This window comes from Balaenoptera ricei, chromosome 6 (assembly GCF_028023285.1).
Source record: "Balaenoptera ricei isolate mBalRic1 chromosome 6, mBalRic1.hap2, whole genome shotgun sequence".
Classification (NCBI taxonomy): domain Eukaryota; kingdom Metazoa; phylum Chordata; class Mammalia; order Artiodactyla; family Balaenopteridae; genus Balaenoptera; species Balaenoptera ricei.
In genome coordinates, this window is record NC_082644.1 from 53,360,557 (window position 1) to 53,383,586 (window position 23,030).

Sequence of the window (23,030 nt, forward strand, 5' to 3'; positions counted from 1 at the left end):
AGAAAATTTTATAGCTGAATGGGAACCTGGATGTTATCTTGTTCATCTCTCTCATTTTATCTCATTTTTTGAGGTTCAAAAATGATGGGACTGGTACCTGAACTTGGGTTTCTGAGCCCAATCAATGCTCTTTCTACAAATTAAATTACAAAATAAATGTGGACTCATTTTAAAAATCTTCTTTGTGTTTGGAAGATGGTAGACCTTTGAACAGAACTGGAGAGTGGTGTGTGTGTGTGTGTGTGTGTGTGTGTGTGTGTGTTGTTAAAGCAGAAATGGATGAAAAGAAGAGCAGTAGGAATGTGAGACTTCTTAAATATCTCCTTTATTTTGCATTTTCTTCCTTAATATTAGCTTCAGGTTATAATAACTCACTTGGTAATGAGGATATAATGAAAAAGACAAATTACTTTGCTTTTTATGTTTATATACATTTGTAAACATTCATCAATAATTTCAGTGGTTCTCAACCATTTTAAGAAAGGGCCATTTAAAAATATTTCCCTCATAATTCTCAATTTTGAAAATTCTAATAAATCAACTGTATTTATTAAGTAATAATTTGTTTCTCCTTTTTATTAATTAGAAACGTAGCTCCCAACAGTCTGAACAGTATGCAAAACTGCTCTTCGTAACCTAAGCTACCATTGGGTCAGATAAAAGGAAAGGCACTTGATATTTATCATGGGTAAACACATCATTTCTTGAAATACAGAAAATAGTCCTAGCTCTTTATTTCTTGAGTGGGAGGATCCCAAGTTGGGAGCAACCAGTGTAACCGATGGCTACCTTCATTTCCAAAGCTGCCTCAGTTTAGTGGATACGAGTGAGTACTTTTTAGAATCTGAAAGTCAGATGCTAAAAAGGGTATTTGAGTGTTTGTCTTATCATCCTTAGTGTACCGAGCGCTGGTAGTCATGCTGAAACAACAGAATGAATAAGGAAAATATTCTTGCCAGAGGGGACTGTAGTCCGCTACAACTCAGCTGCTGTACATATGTTTGAGAGTGTTGTCACAAAAGAGAAGCAGCCTTGGAAGCTTAGATCAATTTCCTTATCTTCACCTTTTTTTTTTTTAAGTTCTGTTGCCCTGACTCAGCATTTCAGATATACGTAATTTATTTTCCCAGAGAAAGTTAAGATTAGAGGAGAAGAAAGAAAATGTATGGAGGAGAAATGCTCTTTGGAAAGTGATGTTATTATATGACATTTCATTCTTTTTTTTTTTTAACATCTTTATTGGAGTATAATTGCTTTACAATGGTGTGTTAGTTTCTGCTTTAGAACAAAGTGAATCAGCTATACATATACATATATCCCCATATCCCCTCCCTCTTACGTCTCGCTCCCACCCTCCCTATCCCACCCCTCTAGGTGGTCACAAAGCACTGTGACATTTCATTCTTAAGTCCCTTCATTTAGGTGGCTGGTTAGCTAAGAAGTGCTAGAAATCAAATTTAACTATGTTCTCTTTGATCCCTAGATTCTTGAAGTGAAAAGTCCAATAAAGCAAAGCAAATCAGATAAGCAAATAAAGAATGGTGAATGTGACAAGGTAGGTGTCCAGTCCATTACTGTGAGTGCTCCAGCACTGACCCTCTTCTGTTTCTTTGTGTTTCCCTTGATCATCCTTGCTGGTTCTCCTTTCGTTTTCTTCATCAGAAATGCCTGAAACCTCCAAGTGACAAGCATTTCTTCCCAATGCTTTGTAGTTTATTTTCCAAGTCTTGTTTATATCTCCAGTGTTAAGCTTGGCCTTATGCTATCCATGATTGCCAAGGGATTTCAGGCACATTGAATTGGGAGGTGAGAGAATTGTGGTGCAGGTGGAGGGTTAAGGAATCTCAGACTTAAGTGAGTAGGACATCCGATCCCAGTGCAGTGTGTTTTCCCCAAGTGTGCAGTCACGCATCCAAAATCTGACTTCAAGGGCTCTTGGGGGTTTGTGTCTCGTTGTGGGCAGGGTCCTCATGTGCTTTGCAGGGGCGGGCCTGGCTAATGCTTCACAGACCTTTCTTCTGCCTTCATTGCAAATGGCACTCGGAACATCCAGACATTTATGCTAACAAAGACCATGAGTCTGAGCATGTGGAGGTGCACCTCTGCCTTTTCAGGGGAGCTCTTGACAAAGCAGATGCTAATTTGGATAGTGACCTCTGTTTTTCATAAGACATTCTTCTGTCCTGTTTCTTGCCGTTCACTAGCAATGTTAGATATGACCAGGAGGGACCAGGAGGGCTTTTTTCTTTTCAGTTTGCCCTGACATAATTGGTAATGTGCATCAGTACTTCCATAGTCAAACTTGGGCTTTTTTCTCTTAGTTAAAATGCTTCTAAGATGGAAGAATAGTTAAAAAAAAAAAAAAAAGGAGTGTAGACTGTGGTAATACACTTAAACTCACAATTTTTCATTGAGTTCCCCTTCTCTCTGTAGAGACATTGTTGGGAGAGGGTGAACCTGCTCACTTGAACCTTGTTGAGAGCAAATAAGTGCAAGAATTGCCCTTTTTATCAATTAAAAGCTGGCTTGAAAAGTTAATAGTTGGCCAAGAGAGATTTGGTCTGCAAAGGCCTTGGGCAGTGCACCCACACAGCCTGGGGTAGAGGGTAGAATGTGGAACCTCTGACCACTGCTTGTATGTTCTTATTTGTTTATTCTTTTATTTTTGAACTACTTCCTTAAAGTGCTTGTTCTTTGGGGGGATGCCGTTCTCTTTCAGGCATACCTAGATGAACTGGTAGAGCTTCACAGAAGGTTGATGACACTGAGGGAAAGACACATTCTGCAGCAGGTGAGAAATGCTTTTTTTAACACAACCCTTTCCAGAAACGTCAAGGCCTAGTTTGTCCTGGGCTAGTGTGATAGCACCTGGAGGCCACGCCAGGTGGCCTTCTGAAAGCCCCACACTCTCAGAACTGGCCCAGTGCCACCTGCAAAGTAGGTGGCGGGGGGGGGGGGTTTCATTTCCGAGGCTGCCCAGAAGTCTGCTTTGGGGCTTCCACGGTACAACGAAAACTGGGCACATGGGGAGGTGATGATGCTGGAATATACTGATCCCTCAGCCGTCTGATGCTGTCATGTGGGCTGAGGGAGGGGAAGGTAGGAATGCAGAAACCTTTGGGGCCAGGCTTCTGGTTTCATGGGAAAACAGTGATAAGAATTGCAGTCAAGTGCTGTAAACATTTGTGATTCAATTTAGTAACCTTTGCCAATGCTATTCTAAGGAAAATAAATATTTTCCTCATTTGTCTTATCTTGTATAACATACATTCTATTATTATGAACTCAACTGTAGAAGACTTGTAGAGTGGGGAAACTTCTATTAGTACAATTTGATGTTTTGAGAAGATAAGAAGGATGGTTTTTAGTTTTCATACAGTTACAGCACATGCGTCCATTGCATTAACAGTGGCTATTGATAAAATAATTTTTCTTTAACACCCAAAGAGAAGGTTGGGTTCTAAATTCCAGGGTGGGTTTGTAGCTTTTTTTGCTGCTTGAATTTTTTTTTTTTTTTTTTTTACTACTTTCAAATGACTTGAAGTTAGTACTTAATCTACCCCAGCTGTGTATGGGTTACTTTTTTTTTTTAATGTTTAATGGCTGATGGTCACATTTATATTTTGTGTACATTTTTGCATATATCTATAAATACACTCTCAAACTTTCCAAGTTCCCTGATTGGTCTGATAAGCTTTTTAACCCTTCTAGAGTTTCAGATTTGAAAAAAAGACTGTAGACCTATAATTCTTAATTGCGGATAAGTTGCATTTGTTGCATTTCTATCTAAGTGTGTAATGGGTCGGGGAGCAGGATTTGAGTGGCTTACCCTAAGACATATTCTAGTATTTTGATAGCATTTTTCTTCAGCTTTCTTCTGTGCAACTGAAAACTGTTCAGCCTGCCACTTACCAATTATTTGGGGCTAATTGCCTGAATGGTGATGGTAAATCTATTAGCTGACTTTCCCATCCTTTCCCGAACACCAGCTCTGAACCACTGTGGAGCAGTTGTCTAATAAAGCTATTAAAGCACAAGTTGGGCCCAAATAGTGCGTCTTGCAGGAGAGCGAGACAGATGTTTGGTCAGGGTTGGGACCCCTTCACCAGGAAAGCCAACCAGTGAGTCGAGGATACTAGGCTTTTGGGCAGGGTCTTACCTTGGGGTGTCATTGGCATTCCTAATTTCACACTGTCCTTTATTTTGACCTTTGAAAGACTTGTGAGGGAAGGTGGCTTACTGGAGAATTCCATCGAAGTGGATAATTTTAGTGTTCTAGAGGGAGAGAGTGATATCTATGAATTTTTAACCTGGCATAAAGGCACTCCAGGGCCCACAGCGTTTCACCCTAATTGCATTCCCAGGCCAGTTGAAAGCTCTCAATCTTTGGCCTTTTGCCTTGTAATGCAGCTGAGGCTTGTGATTATGATACCATGATGCATGTCCTGTCACGGTTTACTGCTTAATTAATTCCTATTGTAAAACATAGAACTATTGAGGACTAATGTTATTCTCCACCTTGAGCACCGCTCATCTTGTGGACTGCATTCCACAGAGCCTGCGTATTATCAGCCACACAGACCCCAGCACCTGAGACAGGATTTCTGGTGAGCTCAGGATCCCATCCCAGGTCTTTTCCTTATTAAATGCATCCTGTCAAAAAATCTGGCCTGACACTTTTCTTTGGCTCACAAAAGGTGGTTAATATCTTTGTTTTATTCTGGGGACATGCAGTGCTGGCACCCAGCATCTAGATTAATGAACAGAAAGCGCTGGATCAAGAGAGGCTGTGTTCTGAAGGCCCTTTTCCATAAGGTAAACGTATAGTACAGTAGGCACAGTCAAAACCAGAGATGTCAGTACCTCGGACTGACTAATAATTTGATTCTTCTTTAAACCACATGTTCCACATTCATTTGGAAAGGGAGATTGAACACTTCTAGACACTTCTAAACTCCCTTGGAGTTCCAGCTCTGAGTCTGGATTTGCATCCTCCTTAGGAGAAAAACAAAAAACCTCTGAGGGAAAACCAGGGCTTCCTTAGAGGATAGTTCAGCAATTTAGGTAACAGATATTGTACATTTAGAATTTTCTTCAGGGAGTTGGGGAATAAATGGTATATCAGAGTGTTCTAACAACCTGGAAAACACTCCCTGAGAAGTGTTTTGCTGAAAGTGATTTTCTCCAGGACGCCTCTTAACCCAGGGTAGGGCACACGTCGTCACACGGTAGACAGGGCTTCCCCATCCATAGCTGGGGCCATTCTCCAGGAAGTCCTAACTTATCCCAGACCCGACTCCCCACCAGACAGAAGCAGTTAAAGCAAAGCTTGTTCATTACTTCCCACTCAGCAAAGAGGCTGCTTCGGGTGGAAAGAATCCTGTTTTGTTTTGTTTTTTTAACATAAAAAATAGAAAAAAGCATAATCACACTACAATGCATCTGCCTTTTAATAATTTTTATGACTTTTATAACCAGGATTGGGGGAAGAAGCTACAGACTTAACAAGTGGATCTTACCCTGTTTTAAAAAAAAAAAAACAGGCCTGCGTGGTACCCCCTCCAAAGCTGACGTGGCAGGAAATAATCCATCACAGATGTTTTCACAACAACCATCATCTGAAGAATGAGTTAAGCAGTATACATACTCCGCCTTTTCCACTACCTATAATATACCATGTGCCCTTGCCTGCTTTCCTTATCTGCACTCAATCTGTCTTTTATTATTACTATTATTTTGGAGTTGGATTCGTCATTGCAGTACGATGCAGGGTAACGACACCAAGGTAGAGCCACGGTGCATCAGCAGAGCGGGGATTCCTATAGACAGGCAGCGTGGCGTCCTTCAGGGACCAGCAGGGTGGTGCTTTCAGGCTTTGGGGCTGTGTCATTGCAATAAAGCATGTTAACGCAGTGTTTCTGATGTTCTGACTCTTTTCAGGATTCATGGAAAGGCACCCACATTTATTTTTCTTTATGAAGTCTTTACTTAATTTAGGGTGTAGGTTCGTGCTCTAATAATTCAAATCATTAATGCCGTTCCCATTGGCAAATAGTCCTGAACGCCCCATCTGTTGCCACCGCTACTACTTTAAGGCTGTCTCTGCCTCCGCCGTGATGCATTCTTATAAGCTCCCATAAAAATGCAGGGCTCATTTAGTGAGATTGATAAGATCCCCTTCATTTCTTTGCCTGTTGTGGCTGCAGGCGGGGCGTGCTGGTTGTGGAGGAGACGGGAGGGCTGTGATTGAAGCCCCGGAACCTACAAGGTAGTACAGTGCACGTGAGATGACGGGGCCGAATATCCTAGTGGGCAAATGTGTTTATTTGCTTGAAAACCAAGTGGCCTTTTCTAGAGGGTATTTTTATTACTCTGTCTTCTGCCTATTGCTAAGTAATTAGCGAGCAACTATATTGAGTCCACAGAAATTTATTTTCTTAAAGGGGTGAGTTACCTGTCATTTTCAAGGGAAAATGGAGGGCTGTACTTCTTTATCCCCACATTGTGGTTTTAGTTTGTCGTTTCAACTACTTTACTTCAGCTACTATTCTCCCTGCTTTCTTCCCTTCCTCCTGCAGACTTTTATTATAATTTTTTTTTTAATTTCAAGGAGGTCTTTTCTGAGCTTTAGCTTCTGGCATTTTCCCTGCTTCATTTGTTTTAGTGCTAATGAAATGGCTAACAGTCAATGAGGGGCAGAGGGAAAAGCACTGGGTCTGAAAATTCATGTGCTATATAGTTACCTCCCAGATAATTAAGGATAAATTTATGTTTACACAGTAATCATAATCATGTTGCCCTCATCTGTGTAGCAATTTGCAGTTTATAAAGAAGCTTCATGTTCCGTATATTATTTGATCCTCTGAACAACATTGTATGATAGGTAGAACAGGTGGCATTGTCCCCATTTTACAGATGAGGAGACTAAGGCCCAGGGGTTATTGTGTTCTGTCCAATGCCATTCAAATAGTGAGCAGAGTCAGAATATGATATGCCAAATTCAGGATTCTCTGTTCTGAGTGCTTGGTCATTTACCTACTGGCCAGCTAGTTGAGGAGAGGATTCACACTCTGGAATAATTGTCATTTGCTTCCATTGTATAAATTGAAAGGCTATTTGTTTTCATCCCGAAAGAGCTCTCTGAAGAGGCTGTTTGTTTCTATACTGAAGTTTACACATTTTCACTCGGTCTATAGTGTTTCTACACAATGTAGCAAAAAAGATAATTTACTCTGGAAAGTACTTTTAATTCAATCGATGTTAAATATGTATTATAGTATTTGATTGCCTTGAAAGGCTTGTGTTTGTGGACAGAGCTGTGTATGCGTGTTTCTCTATGTATATAGATGTGTGTGGCTGACTTATCTAAAGCTCTGTTTTAACTATTAACTAATAAAGCAAATGAGGGTTCATTTTAGATCTTTTAGTGTTAATAATAAGATCTAGCTTGATAAATTCTTATGTGAATGTCACACTTTAACCATTACTGGGAACACCCCTTCTGATATTCTCTTGATGCGTGTAATAGAACGCTGAGTCCGGTGGTTTAAGCAAGTAAGGCTCCCTCTCCACCCCTGCACCCCCCCCTTCCCCACCACCCCATATAATAATAGGCCTGGAGGTAAGTGATTCATGGTCAGTGTGGTGGAAAAGGTGCTACTGAGGACATAGACTCCTTGCCTTCCTGCTCTGCCATCTTTCACATCTTGCGTTCATCCACTTGAGGGGAAGACAGCTGCTGCACTTCCAGGATGGCATCTTCATTCCAGACAGGAAGAGCAGAGGGCAAAGCCTCATGCCCATTGTCCATACCCTTTTGAAAATTTTCCTAAAAGGCCAGTGACTTCTGACAAATAAGCCGTAAATAGCAGTGTCTGCCCAGTGCTGCAAGTGGGTCTGGGAGGCAAGTATTTTAGCTGGGCGTATTGCCACTCCCAGAAAATCAAGCTTCTGCTAGTAAAGAAGAAAGGATAAATGGATATTAGGTAGGCAGTTCGCTGTGTCTGTCATGATTTTGCAATGGGAGTAACTGATTTTGTTATTAAACCCATAGTTATATCTGTAAAAAAAAATAGTTCCAGAGGTTGAATAAGGCAATAACAGCTCAGTCTGGAGTTGTGCAGTTAATTGGATTGAGGTTCACTATGTCTTATGTTTCTGTGGCAGATATGTCAGGAATAGGGAGCACATTTTCTATTGAGAGCCACTGACCCATAGGGAATAGTTCACAAATTTACTGGTTTTTTTTAAAGAAAACTAATTGTAAGAAGAAAAGGTCAAAAGTTTCCATTCTGCTGTTTTCAACCGGAAATTAGGTAATCTAAGACTTCATTGAATAAATAATAGGCTGAATAATTAAAATTATTCCTTTCAAGATGATTGTACTAAAGAGAACAGAAGCATGTGATAGAAAAGGAGTAACAGACAACTAAAAATAAGCGAAATGGTTTGCCAGTCGGTTTCTCTGCACAAATACTTTTTCTTTCATCTTGATGCGGATTTTCTTCTCCCCCCGACAAAGCTTACTAAAATCAACCCCCCTCCATCCCAATTTACTCACAACAAACATACCTAGAACCCATACTACCCAGGCATAGCATCTATTTCTGTTAAAATTATTAGTAAAATAGGAATAGAAAGACACGTAACATGATAAAAGATTCTTTCAAACCCATAACCAACATCACTGTTAATGTTGAAACCTTAGAGGCGTCCTTCCGAAAGCCAGGCAAGACCAATAGTGCCTCTGTCACCACTTTTGTTTATCATATTTCTGGAAGTTGGAGCCAATTCAAGAAATGAGGTATAACTATTCCCAAATGGGGAGACAAAGGCATCCTTTCTTTCTGCGGATGATACTTATCACCCCAGATACTCAAGTGCATCAACTGAACATGACTAATGGAATGAATATAGATTTTTATTTTTTGTCAAAGCATAACAAAATGTACAGCTGGATGAATTTTAACAAAGTGAATGCATCTTTTGTAACGAGCACCCAAATCAAGCAACAAAACAGTTCCAGCACCTCAGAAGGCTTCCTTGAGCCCCTTTCTAGTAACTAGCCATGATCTTCAGAAGGTGGAAATGTAGACGGTTTTAATTTTTTCTTTGTGGATTCTTGAGTTTTTTAGACTTTCAACAGTAATGTAATCAGAAAGAAAAATGATCATTACATACAGAAAGAAAAATGACACATTACATGTGTCTGCGTGTATATACTTTTTCTATAAGGAGTTCTGTTATTTCTAGGCTGGAATTTCCTTTCATCTATTAAGTACAGCCACTGTCCATTGAGTCAGTAACTAATTTTTAAAAGGGGTCTTGAAATTGTATCTCCCACTAGTTACCCATTCTCACTCCCACCCCTATAGTAAAATGGTCTGTTGATGACTTGGAAGTAGGAATCAGTTTAAAGACTAGGAATGAGAACAGGTAGTCTGCTCTCATTGAGAAATTCAAAGGGTTAATATTCCTTTGACCTACCAGATTGGCTAAGAAGTAGTTTGGTGCCATTTCCAGTATAGGACCTTCCTGCTATAAATGAGACTATTAATCACTTGGTTCCATATTTGACTCCCTCCATCTCTCTCTCTTTTTGCCTTTTGTGGTCTATTGCTTATTGCCTAAACTTTCTCTTCTTTACTCCTCTAGATTGTGAACCTTATAGAAGAAACTGGACACTTTCATATCACAAACACAACATTTGATTTTGACCTTTGCTCGCTGGACAAAACCACAGTCCGTAAACTACAGAGTTACCTGGAAACATCTGGAACATCCTGAGGCTACAACAACTGGATGCATCAAAAACTCTGGTTTTTTTTGTTTTTTTTTTGGTTGTGATTTTTTTTCTCGTTTGTTTATATGGAAACACTCAGAATGATGCAACCAAAAGGGAAAAAATAAAAAGCAAACAACCTTCAGCTTTATTTTTCTTTAAAGCCAGTCATCATCTCTTGATAAAGGAGAGGTAAGCAAACCAGCCTCAGCGGACCACTCTTCTCTCCAAGGAAATCCCCGGGAAGAGTTAGCCTGGATAGCCTTGAAAACAAACAGATCAAATACAACACGAGAAAACTTAAAGAATGTGTATGGTATCATGTATCTCTCTCTGTGGTGGTTCATTCCACAGGACGAATGCATATTCAACACACTGCCTTATTACATAACTGATCTATTTATTATTGCATACAGATATTCTAGAGTCGTTGAGGGAATGACACCACAAGACATTCTAAGTACTCGGTCCCGTGGATGCTCTTTCAATGCAGCGCCCTTGCCATCCCAAGCCCAGTGACCTTACTCGTATACCGTGCCACTCTCCACCAACTTTTTCCAAGTCCCTTAACTCGTTGCAGTCTGTATTTTCCACCTTGTTTTTCCAGTCCCAGGACACAAATGATCAACTGGGGGGACCAAATAGCCACCCTGATTTTCTTCTTTGTGGTCTTTTTCCTGAAAGTTGGGGCCCAGTCCTTGGCTGTATCCATATAATGATCTTGGACCATGGTTAGAAAACGCACCAAATAGGATCATACGAATTGCTGTCTAGCCTTAGTCAATAAACCTGTAGGACTTTTAAACAAACGTGTACCTGTAAACGTCCTGCATCCAGCATTGTTGAGATGTCATCAACATCCTTGTGTCTGTTTTACTGTTACGGTATTAGGTAAATATGGAAGTGAATGCATTCCACAGGATCATAATTTTTAAAAGAGGAATTCTGGTTCTGTTTTCTAAAGAAATGTTGTAGAAATTCTTAATTTGGTTCTATTTATTAGTAAGAGTTTCAGCTTTCTTCGGCTGCCAGTGTGTTACCCATCTTTACCATAAAACCTGGAATAAGAGATTTTTGTTTGTTCACATATGATCCTCTTAGACTCTTTTATATTTGAAAAATTAAAATCTTTCTTTGGGGGAAAATTCTTGGTTATTCTGCCATAACAGATTATGTATTAACTTGTAGATTCAGTGGTTCGATACCTGTTTAGTCACTTGCTTATGTTTCCAGAAGGATTTCTTGTATTGGTGAATATAAAGATGGTTGGGGAGGGGGGATATTTTTGTTCTTGATGTACCCTGTTTTGAAACTAGAAATCTGTCCTGTGGCATGCAAAAGAAAGCAAATTATTTTTAAAAGAAAAAAAAAAAAAAAAAAAAACCAAACCAAAGTACTTTTGGTGTCATTATTCCATTCTCTCCATAAGTGGAGAATGCAAAATGAGAACAGTTCATCTTCCAAGTTTTTGCTAGGAATTCAACCGAAAAGAAAAGAAACGAAGAAATACTTCTGGATCCAAAGGTTCGTTCACTGGATCAGCCTTAAGAAAGTCTCTATGCGTGCTCGTAGACCAGTATCTCCCTTGTTTAGTCCCGTGCCAGATGCTGTCTTTTCATACAGAGATTAACTGGTGTCTGTACAGAAAATGGTCTTTCCAGACCCATTCTTTTGGGCAGGAATGTAAATGCAGATTGATAATGGAGTTATTTCTGCATTTTAACAAGGGGATTTTTTTTTTTTTTACATTGTTTCTTTCTATCCAGAGACACTATTTTTTCCTTTTAAAAAATTATAATACAGCCATGCTCCTTGTAAATTACTTTTCAGAAGCATCCCATTGAGGACAAGTGTACTTTTTCAATAATGTTATGACTCTTGATGATTGGCATGACCGACCTTGAAGCATTTGTTTTGTAGTCCACTCCTCAATGTTTAATTACAGAGAAACTTTCTGAGTCATTTTGGACATTAGGTGACTGATGAATTGAGTGGTTTTAGTTGTGTTTTGTTTCTTTTTTTAACTTTACAGGTGAAAGGGGTGGGCAATGCTTATATGGAATTTTTTGCAACATTTAAAAATCTTTAAAAATTTCTAAATGCTAATCCACATATTCTAATTAAGCCAGAAATGTATGTGGTTTAACAAAAATATCTATGTAGTTTTAACTAGAAATGTATATATGTAGTTTGGGCCATTTTTATTTTTGTATCTAAATTGTGTGGCCAAAACCATGATTTGGCAATGTAAAGATTTTTTTGTTCCCTAGGTTACTAACCAAGAAACTGGTTAACATAAGTAACCAGACAAAAAGGATAGCAAGAAGGGAAGCTATTACAGTGATAAACTTTAGACCTAAAATTTAGGTAATAAAGTAAATGTCTTCAGAATATCATCTGTAAATTAATAAAATTCAGGAAAACTTGCCCTTCTGTTATTCACAGAGACAGCAAAATGAATTTCCCATGAAATTCCAGTAGAATAAGAGTCATGCTGTTGAGTTTTTAGAAGTTGAACTCTTGCTCTCATCTGATTTTTAAATGCAGAAATAATAAATCCCCTTTCAATTAAATTCAAATAGTTAAAGTAACCCACTCAGTTCTGCCACGTTTATGTACACTCACCTTTGAAACCTGTTAAAATATTTTTGGCATGTGTGTATTCTAACAGTGGCTTTGGTTTTTTTAAGCACAGGGTTTAATTTTTTGGTCTAAATAAAATTAATTGGGTGAGTGTGACTATGGTTTAAGCCAGCCAGAGTATGATAAACTTTCTTTAAATTTTTCCCCAGTAATTTGAGGGGAAGGAAACATGTACAGAACTTTTTTCCCCCTTATCAATTACCTTTTGCCCCTGGTTTCGCAGCAGGATATGTATGAGAGGGGGTGCTTCTATCTTAGCATATAGCAGACGTGTTAGCAACAAAAATGCTTGCAGCTATTTTGCTTCTTCACCATAATCCACCTCTCTCTCTATGCAGACAAATAGAGATGTCTATATATGCTTGCATATTGTGTCAAAGTTGGGGAGAACATAAAAACTTAAGATCAGGAAACAAAAACTCTAGAAGAAAAAAGTCCTAGGAGAGTGTCCTAAACATTTTTAAATTGCGAAGCAAATCTCTCTAATCTGAATAATTACCCACATTTTGTGGAAAGAGCCAATAAAATTGGTTCTCTTCTTCCACCAAAAATGTTTCTCCTGATAACTTTTACAGACCCAACTACTCTTTAAAATGGACAGTTTAGGCCTGCATAACATCCCACATACTGTTTCAAGCCCCACACATGTTAACAAGTTGACATACTGTTTAAGAGAGACTTTATTCTTAAATGTTTTCGCTCTCCCCAGGTGACGGAGTTGGATGTTCAGTGTTGGAAATGGTCAGTGCTGGTGCCGGGCGGTGCGTGTTCATTTTTCTCACTGTGGAGGTGACCAGCTCTGGACTAGTTTGCCGTATGCTCGTTAACTGGCCACCCTTAGCATTTTTGTGTACTGATGCTTTGTACTCCCTATGTACACACATCTTCTCATCTTGCTTTGGACTGTTGCTCTAAAGCTATGAGTATAATGCACAGACTACTACAGCTGCCACGAATGCTGAGGAGTCGATTCCCATGGTTTAGTCTAGTCTTGGGCTGGAAGTCTACATCTTTTGACCTCTTTTGTTTTATATGATGCCTTTGTATCATGTAGGCACTGCCATCCCTGAATATCCCTTGTAAAGATGCACTGAAGAAGGCAAAGGAAGACAAAGCCACCTCCGTCTGTAAACTGTAAATATGTATTTTGGCACTTGTACTCCAGTATTCTGAAAATAGAGTTATGATGGAAATGCTGACAGATCCTTAACGGTGGCCAGAGCTACCATGCAGTGCAAAAATAAATTAAGTAAATTGTATTCTTGAGATCAACAGTGCAAGGCCAGTACGTTTTATAAATCTGTCAGTATCTTTTTTTTTAATGGAGTGTGTATGTGTAGTTATGTTGAAAGATACACTGTGTACGTGTGTGTAGATGCTATTATGTGAACTACAAGGCATTCGTCAGATGTATTTCCCATCCCTAAAACCCATGTTGAAATGTAAGTACAGATGGACAGAAATAGGTGTTTCACTTAAATTCATATCGAATCTGTTGTGGCTCCGTTTTCTTAACAATTCAGTAAGACTGTACGTTGTAAAGAGTCATTCGACCAAAGTTTGGTTTCCCTTTGCATACAGGAAAAATGAGCCCCCAGCCTTTCTCAAGAAGTGATGCTGGTCTTAAGAAAGAATGGCGAGATCAGAACCAGCTGAGGGCACAGTTCGTGCCCCATTCATCTTTGAGTCCCTAGGGTCTAGCACCACTTTCTGTGTCCTAAAACCAGAACATTTTTTAAGCTCTGCAGAGACTGGACAAGAAATGGTAGGGTACATTCTTGGAATAAACCAGGTTACTTGTGCATGGTGTTTTTTTCTTTTTCCCCCTATTTCTCCCAGAGGTTTTGTTCATAAACTAAACAAAGGCCTTGCATTTACTCTAGTGGCAAGAAATGCTACCTTGATTGGACAGGAAGGAGAAAAACGACTTCAACAAAGAGAATAGAATACTTTCAGTTTGGCAAGGAACCAAGGAATTGGATGTAATGCTCTATGTAACATGCTCTTTAAGAGTAAAGAGACATTAGATTTGAGAAACTCACCTTATCTTCAGGCAACAAGCCATGAGGGGATGATAGTGGACTGCCTCGTATCTTATCAACTAGCAACTGATTTTAGGTGTGGAAGCATCAGTCCCAGATGGGCTCGGCTGACAGTTAAGCTTTCGAATGACCAGGCTCGAATTGGACTAATCTCTTCCCTTGTTTCAGCATAGATATTCATTTGTTTGTTTTAAAATAATGGCCTGGCATTTTCTGCCGAATGGAGAAAGTCAGGGTGGGCATCCTGGGCCTGCTGAAGACAACTCAGGATGTCATCTCCAAGTGCCCTCACACGGGAAGAGCACTGAGCCCCAGTTCCCCCCAGTACATTTGTTTCACCGTCTCTCAGAACTATGGTCCCTCTTGGATACTCAAGGGGTCCTGGAGAGAGATGGCAGCTCAACCGAGGCCTGACGCCAAGACCTCTCTGCTTGGGAATTTGGGGATATAGTGTCCAAAACTAATGCGCTGACTAGTGGAGTAGCTACGGGTATTTTATGGGTCTCCTTGCCTGGAATACCACCCAAATAGAGAAGCCTGAGCACATTTCAAGGCTTCTGCTTTCTCTGCCTGCTAATAGTATCCACACCTTCCTGTTTATGTGGCCCCTTCCCTTTAGGGGCATTTCCAGTCTTTTCCAGAGGTTGTTAACTTGCCCTGGGCTGTCGGCTTGGCCTCTTGGTCTTAATTTCCCCTTAATTAGAGAAGGGTGACCAATGTGGTTCCCACGTGCTAGGGAGAGACGTACGTGGCACAAACGGAAAAACACTCCAGTAATTATAACTGGACCCTATAGCTGTCAAATAACAACAAAAATAATCTACCACCTGAATGGGAAGGCTCCTTGAGTCCACGTTGATAATAACGCAGGGCGCTGGGCCGTCTGCACGGAATAGGTGGCCACAGGGGCTGGGGAGATAGTGGCGAGTAAAGGCAAAGCAATTTGCTCCTTTTCCCTCGTAATCATGTCTTCCAGCACATGCGGGCCTCCACTGCAGGGCTCTGAAGTTTCAAAAGGGTAGAAAAGGATAAATCCAGGCCATTAAAAGAAAATAATCAAAGCTATTGAAAAGATAAAACAAGTGAGTCGCACTAAAAGGGCCGTCTGTGCAAGTAATAAGGTTGAAATACTGATACTGATTTCCTAGCCGAACAGCATTCCTCACACATGTGGTTTGTGTATCCGCGTCTGGGTGGGTGGTCTGGTGAGAAGTGCTAAATGCAGCAAGATGGCTTAGTTTTTGAGCAGTGGAGGGAAGCTTTGGGACAGGCTCAGTCTGTGGCATCTATAGCCCCTGCAACATAAAGAGGCTTTCCTTTTGCTTTGTTCCAGGAGGGAAAGTTTTAACTTGGCTTATTCATTTCAGTATGAGTCTCTGTTCTGCACAGAATCAAAGGGTAGGAGGTTTTTGTGTGTGTGCATGTTTTGTTTTGTTTTTGGTTTTGTTTTTAAGCACCTCCTTGTCCCTCGTCCCACCCCTAGGGGGTGGGATTTATGGCATAGAATGTGATAACTTTCCGTTTGTTCTAATTTATTCCCTGGGTGCTAGGCAACTATACACGTCTTTGGAAAGAAAGTGATGCTATTTTAAATAGCACCTCAGTCTAGATAGGACAGGAAAGAGTATTAAAGGCACATATTATGAATCCAGTCCACAAACAAAAGCCAAAGGCAGATGGACTCCCCCAGAGGCACATATATATTAATGACAAATGAAGTACACTCAGTTCAAAGGGGGAGACTTGTTAAGGGAAACTTCTACTCAGAAAACAAGGTGCCCATCGATTCATGGCTTTTGACAGACATGGATCATTGCCAACTCATGTCTGAAGACAGATTGCTTCATGAATATTCCTCAGAATTGGTGACTGTTGTGGTCTTTATTTTGAATATCCATCACTTGGGCGGATAGATCATTGTTTTCCACATTATAATATGTATTTGTTTACAGGTTTATTGCCTTTCTCCCCCACTAGAATGTAAGCCTGATGAGGACAAGGGCTTTGTCCTGTTATACTGCTGACTCCAGGACCTAGAACAATTCCAGGACAAACTAGGCACCCATATTTGTTGAGTGAAAACGTGGGAGTATTCTGTAAAACATTGACCTCTTTTGACATTTTATGAAAAAAGGTTTTGTGTTTAAGTAAGTTTGGAAAAACTGCCCAGGATTTGACCCTCTTGGAAATTCATGACATGCTACTCTGTTAAATTTCTGGGAAGCCATATATTCTGCCAACAACCACCAAACTTGTTTAACTTGAACACAGTATTTCTCAAATTGTATGTAACACAACAGTAGTTAACACAAGACAATAATAGATGTTTTGCTTTGAAGTTCCTTCATCAACATAATTTTTATATGATATTTCATTCTTCAAGGTTTACAACATAAGTTGGCATGCTACAGGTTCACAGAAGGACAGCACAGCTGTTAATATCCCCAGAAATGGTTTTCTGGGTTAGGTGACCATGGTTCAAACTGGAACATTTTTGAGAAGGAAATTGGACACTGCTAGTAATTATTCCAGGACAACGTGAGTAACTGGGGCTGTCTTTGACAAACTAGGGTATGTGGTAGGTCATCCTATTTCCAAGGAACGCACTCTGGGACATGCAGAACTGGAGATTTACCCTCAGATCTCTGTTTCTATCACTTAGGCATGTACATGATAAAGGGTGGTTGGGCTCTTAATGGTAACAGAAGAGCATCCCCATGGTGGTAGGGGCAGGCCCTTAGGATACAGGGTGTAAAGGGCATTTCCAATGTTGCTGAAGAGCCATGGTGGTTGAAGCCATCCCTCACTCCCCCACCGCTTCCCCGGTGTTAGCCTATCATTTGAATAGATGAATAGGCCAGTACACGATCAGTCCTTTCTACAATATGTGCAACATACAACATATTGGGTCCCTGGCCCTGTTCTCAGAGCCTGTTGCATGTTGAGGTTGTGGTGTTTTTCCAAACAGGATATCTGACGCCTTTGCTCAAGATGCTACGTCTTCATTGCCACCTGCTGAGTCACTCTGCCTGCTGCTGCTGCTTCCTGGGAGTCGACAACCTCTCCCCACTCATTGCTGGAGCTGCTCAGTTGGCAGGTTCTCTCACTGTTGGACCACGTTCTGGAATTTTGGTGCTCTCTACTCTGCCTCTAGGTCCTGCTACCCGATATCCTTTGATGTTTTAGTGGTTCCAAGTTGCACGGGTATAATTGCTAGTATAGATAGAACAAATACTCCAAAAGTGTTGAATGAATGAATGGCTGTAACCTCTTGGCTTGCGAGGGGGGTGCTACATTGTCATTCTCTGCTGCCTCTTTCTCCAAACTTCTCTTATTCTGCTACTGTTTTAAAGGTAGTGTATTATGATGACAAAAATCATAGACATTGGAGTCAGAAAGGCTTGGTTTTGAATCCCAGAGCTGCCACTCCTAGCCCCAAAGCCCTAACCTTTCCTGCCCCTTGGTTTTCTCATCTGTGAGATGGGAATAACAATTCATCCTCAAGTGTCTTTACCCTAGTTGTCCACTTGTTGTGATGTGCCCACTACTCAAACAGCCATGGCCATTGGCCATCCTCACATACAGGTTCTTGCAGGATAATTTTCAGCTACATAACTGTCTGCTGCCTTTGTAGCTGTTTTCAGCCTACGGAAAGGAAAAGGAGGCAGAGGTAATACATCAGGTTTACATCAGGTAATACATCAGGTACAAATTTTCAGGTTTCTTTCTGGCCTCAGAGCTAGGTCACATAAAACTGGATTGAACACATTTCCCTTTGATGAGCTTGGTTGCTATAGAGATAATGTTGTGAAGCTGAGGTCAGAGGTTCAACCCCTTTAGGAGCCCATTGGCTTTGCCCCCTTGTGTGGCTACAAACTTCCCAGTCTTATACAGCCATGCCATGAATGAGTCTCGGGTTTTAGAAGGACAGGGAGACAGCGTGCCCTTTCAAACAGGACTTTATAACATCTTCTGAAGGGGTTTATTGTACAGTTTTATCATCGTTGCCATCTTTAGGCAACTGTGGCTTACCATTTTGGTGAAGGGTGTTTGGGTGGGAGACCATCCTATCAATAATATTGGCCATTTCACCTGGAGTAAGCCCAGGTTGTGACCTTGGTTAGACAGACATTCTGCTCAGTTACCATATACACCTTAGAATGATATCACTCCTTTTGTTTTTAAAAGCAGACATGTATACCAGGTAGAAATGGCCACTGGTATCTTATAGTCCTGTGATTTGATTTATAGTGAGCGTCTCCGTAACTCTTATTTCAGCATTGTACTCTTAAAAGCCATACCACAGTTTGTTTTTTTTGTGTTTTTTTTTTTTTAAGTTTGGGTTTATTTATTTATTTTTATTTATGGCTGTGTTGGGTCTTCGTTTCTGTGCGAGGGCTTTCTCTAGTTGCGGCAAGTGGGGGCCACTCTTCATCGCGGTGCGCGGGCCTCTCATTATCGCGGCCTCTCTTGTTGCGGAGCACAGGCTCCAGACGCGCAGGCTCAGTAATTGTGGCTCACGGGCCCAGTTGCTCCGCGGCATGTGGGATCTTCCCAGACCAGGGCTCGAACCCGTGTCCCCTGCATTGGCAGGCAGATTCTCAACCACTGCGCCACCAGGGAAGCCCCATACCACAGTTTTGATGGGATGTCAGCCACATCTCTTTGTAGAGGACCCCAATATAGCCCTTTGCTATGTTGAAACGCAAAGAAATGCCACCTTAGTCACCATTTTTCCCTGTATTCTTTTTTCCCTTAAACATTATGTGATATGTGAATTTTCCATTGCTGCTATAACATATTACCACAAATTTAGTGGCTTAAAACAACACAAACTTATTATCTTACAGTTCTGAAGGTCAGAAGTCTGAAATGTGTTTCACTAGGCTAAAATCAGAGTGTCCGCAGGGCTGCATTCCTTCCAGAGGCTCCAGGGGAGAATCAATGTCCTTGCCTTTTCCAGCTTCTAGAGGCTGCCTGCATTCCTTGGCTCAGGGTCCCTTTTTCCATCTTCAACATCAACAGTGTAGCTTTTTTAAATATTATTTCCCTGACTTCGACCTTCTGCCTCCTTCTTCCATCTTTTATGAACTCTTGTAATTACCTTTGGACCACCCAGAGAATCCAGGATAAATTCCCCATGGCAAGTTTCTTTACTAATCATAATCATACCTGCCTCCTTTACCATTTGAAGTAATATATTCACAGGTTTTAGGAATTAGGATCTTTGGGGGGCCATTACTGCACCCACCACAGTGGGGAGATGCCAGTGTTGAAATCCTGATCCTTCTGGAAGTTTAAGCAGATAAGCTTCTACTTAGATATCTAAGTAGAATTTGTCCACCCCACATTAAAAATTAAAGCAATTTTGCTGCTAGTTCCAGTTGCTCGTGATATCACACTTTGTGACGATGACTGTAGTAGTGATTGTTTTCAGAAATTGGAGAAAAATCTACAGTGAACCATATTGAAAGGTTATTTAAGGTTTTAGCTGTGGTGATGGAAATTCAGTCAGTCATTCAACAGATATTTATTGAGTACTTAACCATGTGCCAACCACTCTCCTGAGGAGCTTGTGAAAATGTAGCTGCCGTGGCCACAGAATTTCCTTTCCACTTTGCTGGGACAGAGATTCTTTACTCCTGAGCAATAATGTCATCATGTGGTTAGGACTTGTTGGAAGCAATATGGAAATCCCTAACTGGCAGACAGACTGAACAGCCTTTCTGGGCTCCCAGCCTTCTTATTCCCATTGCTGATGGCAAACTTCTTAATCTGCTCTGAGTTTTCACAAGCCCTGAATAAGCAGTTCAACTTAAAGCAATGCACAGAGAGCAGTCTGGGGCACTGACAGGACAAAGGAAGCAGCCTTGCAGCGTCTGCCACCAAGTCGGTGTGCAGTTGCTCCTTGTTGCTCTGGTTTGTCGAATAAAGATGAAAACCCGATGACGTCGGCATCATCCTACACCATCTACCTCTGTGGTTCCCACAGGCTGAGCTGTGGTCTGGTTTTACCAGCATCACCCAGGGAGCTTTTGCAAGCTATTCCCTTTCCAGAGGCTCTGATTCAGTTTTTTTGCACAAAGCCTTGGGTATCGGTAATTTCAAGTGGTCCCTAGATTATTCTAATGTGCAGCCAGGGTAGGAGTGTAAAAATTGAAGTCCTGGCTCCCACTGCTAGAGATTTTGATTCAGGAAGCCTAGAACAGGGGCCACAAACCCTGATCGTTCAAGTTCCTAACATGCAGCCAGGTTTGGGGACTATGATCCTATAGCAACAATCCTCTGGCACCTTCAGCTATCAGGATTCTGTTTCCCAGGGGTCCCTGATGCTAGTCAGGGACTTATTAGGGATACAGATTTCTGGAGTCCATCTCCATCCCAGCCTTCCTGATCCAGACTCTGGGGGCTGTAGGTTTAACAAGTTCTCTAGGCAATTCTTACCAGGGAATTGGAGGAAACACTGTAGAGCTAATTAGGATCCTGAGACAAAGGACTTAAAGTTGTGCCTTTACTTCCAGTGACTTATAATTTAGCCCACAAATCCACTCTCAGTCCCTGCATTTGGCTGATTTGCCCGTGTGGCCAATATTCCCGGGCTGGGGTTGGTGGCGTACCAAGGATGGGACATTGCACAAGTAGCACGGGCTACTGTGCTCGAGTGATTCTCCTCAGAGTTTCTGTGTGTTGATGGCTGCCTGGAAAGTGATGTGTAAGTTCCCTGTTAGGTCATCTGATAGGTTCACAGTAAGAAAGAGGGAGGGATGTTCTAAAGCAGTGGTCCCCAATGTTTTTGGCACCAGGGACTGGTTTCGTGGAAGGCAATTCTTCCACAGACCGGGGGTGGGGTGATGGTTTCGGGATGATTCAAGCACGTTATATTTATTGTGCACTTTATTTCTATTATTATTACATCAGCTCCACCTCAGATCATCAGGCATCAGATCCCAGAGGTTGGGGACCCCTGTTCTAAAGCACAGTGCGTAGGAAAGAGGCAAATCCATCTGGATAAGAATAAACCAGAAGTACTTAAGAAGGCACCAATCGAATTTTCTCTGATGGAGACAACATGTTGGCACTGAAACCTTGAGTCTGTCCTGATTCCACTAACCCGCACCAAGTATAAATTTTTAGTTTCTTTGACATGATCCAATTTGTTAGCAATTCTAGCATAAGAAGATCACTGTTTATTCTTACTGTTTTAGTTTTGCCTTTCAGTAAATGAGCTATTTCCTCATGTCTTTACTCAGGAACCAAGGTTGAAAAATTGTTTCCCTGAGATTATGTGGCCTTCTCCTTTGTAGCTTTGTTAGCCCCAAGATGATCTCCAGTTTGGATGTGCAGGCCCAAGAATTTTTGTACAGAGTCATGCAAGTCCTCCTCACAGGTGGTTTTCCAGCACATGTACACAGTCGAGTCCCCAACCCACCGATGGTGTCCTCACACCTCACCGACTTATACAAACTCAAAGCCATTTGCCCTGCAGAGTCTCCACAGACTTGACTGTAGCACTGATTTATGACCTAAAGGAACAGAGAGTTCAGCTTAGGTTGTGGATGTTTTCTGTGGACCAGTGACGAGGGTGATTCCCAGTAAGTTGACTGAGTAGGAATAGTATTTATTTTTTCCAAGTCATCCTACTTTCATAGGATTCAAAGCCTTTTCTGCAAGGGTCATGATCGGTCTTGATTGAGCTTGCATTGAAATCCTTCAGGACAATAAGCTTATTTGTATGGAAGCAAATTTTTGACAAACTAAGTCATCAATTTTTCTCTTTCTTCAAAATGGAAGCTAAGATGCCACTGATTTAAAGGTATTTAAAAGGGTCATCAAATGTCTTTACCTGATGGCTACACCTCATAGGAAATATATTTGCTCTAAGAAAGTGTAATTGCTACCTTCTTCCCTGAACATCCCCTTATGAGGAAGGTGTTGGTTTCATTCCTTGAGTGCTTCCTGTGTTGATTCCTAACTCTGGGTCAGCCTTTCCATTTCAGTTGGTAGCAAATGGGAAGGAAGGCGGATTTCTTGAAGGGCGTTACAATTAGATATTGATTTTTTATCTCCTCCCCTTTCTCTTTGTTGATTTGGTTATTGGTGAATAGAACTGATACATAGGATGGAAACGAATAATTGTGGTAAGTCTTGCAAAAGCCATTCTCTTCTCTTAATGGAGTTCTCAACAGGCACCAAAGCTCAAGGGGTAGGCAAATTAAGAATTCTTGGAAAAGCTTGCTTGTCTCAGGGCAAACTTAGAGTGACATGTCATCCTCCATTGTGACAAATATACCATCAGCTTTGGAGGCTTTGCTCTTTTATCCTCCTATGTGGCTTTGATTTTGTGTGCTCCTGACTTTCCTGAATGCAGGTCTTCTTATAAGCTGCCTATTATTTCAATAGTGTGATAGAAATTATAATTAAACCAATAAATAACTGTTCATCTTCCTAGCAGGTCCACCCCATGGTTATTCTTTCATCAGCTGCTGACTGAAGTGATTTTCCAGGCTGTGAGCTAGCTCTGAGGATACCAAGTTGAAGAAGCAGCTCAGTTACAGGTATTAGAG

The 23,030-nt window shown here is 41.0% G+C and overlaps 1 protein-coding gene across 3 annotated transcripts in view; it reads left to right on the plus strand.

Annotated features, from left to right (window-relative positions):
• The window catches only part of MLLT3 (MLLT3 super elongation complex subunit), a 250,549-nt gene extending 240,623 nt beyond the window's left edge, over positions 1 to 9,926 (plus strand). For all 3 annotated transcript variants that reach the window (XM_059924651.1, XM_059924653.1, XM_059924652.1), the window contains 3 exons: positions 1,484 to 1,555; positions 2,720 to 2,791; positions 9,655 to 9,926. In XM_059924651.1, coding sequence (XP_059780634.1) covers positions 1,484 to 1,555; positions 2,720 to 2,791; positions 9,655 to 9,786 — 276 coding nt within the window. In that variant the 3' untranslated portion in view covers positions 9,787 to 9,926. The remainder of the gene's footprint in view (positions 1 to 1,483; positions 1,556 to 2,719; positions 2,792 to 9,654) is intronic.
• Positions 9,927 to 23,030: the final 13,104 nt, after the last annotated feature.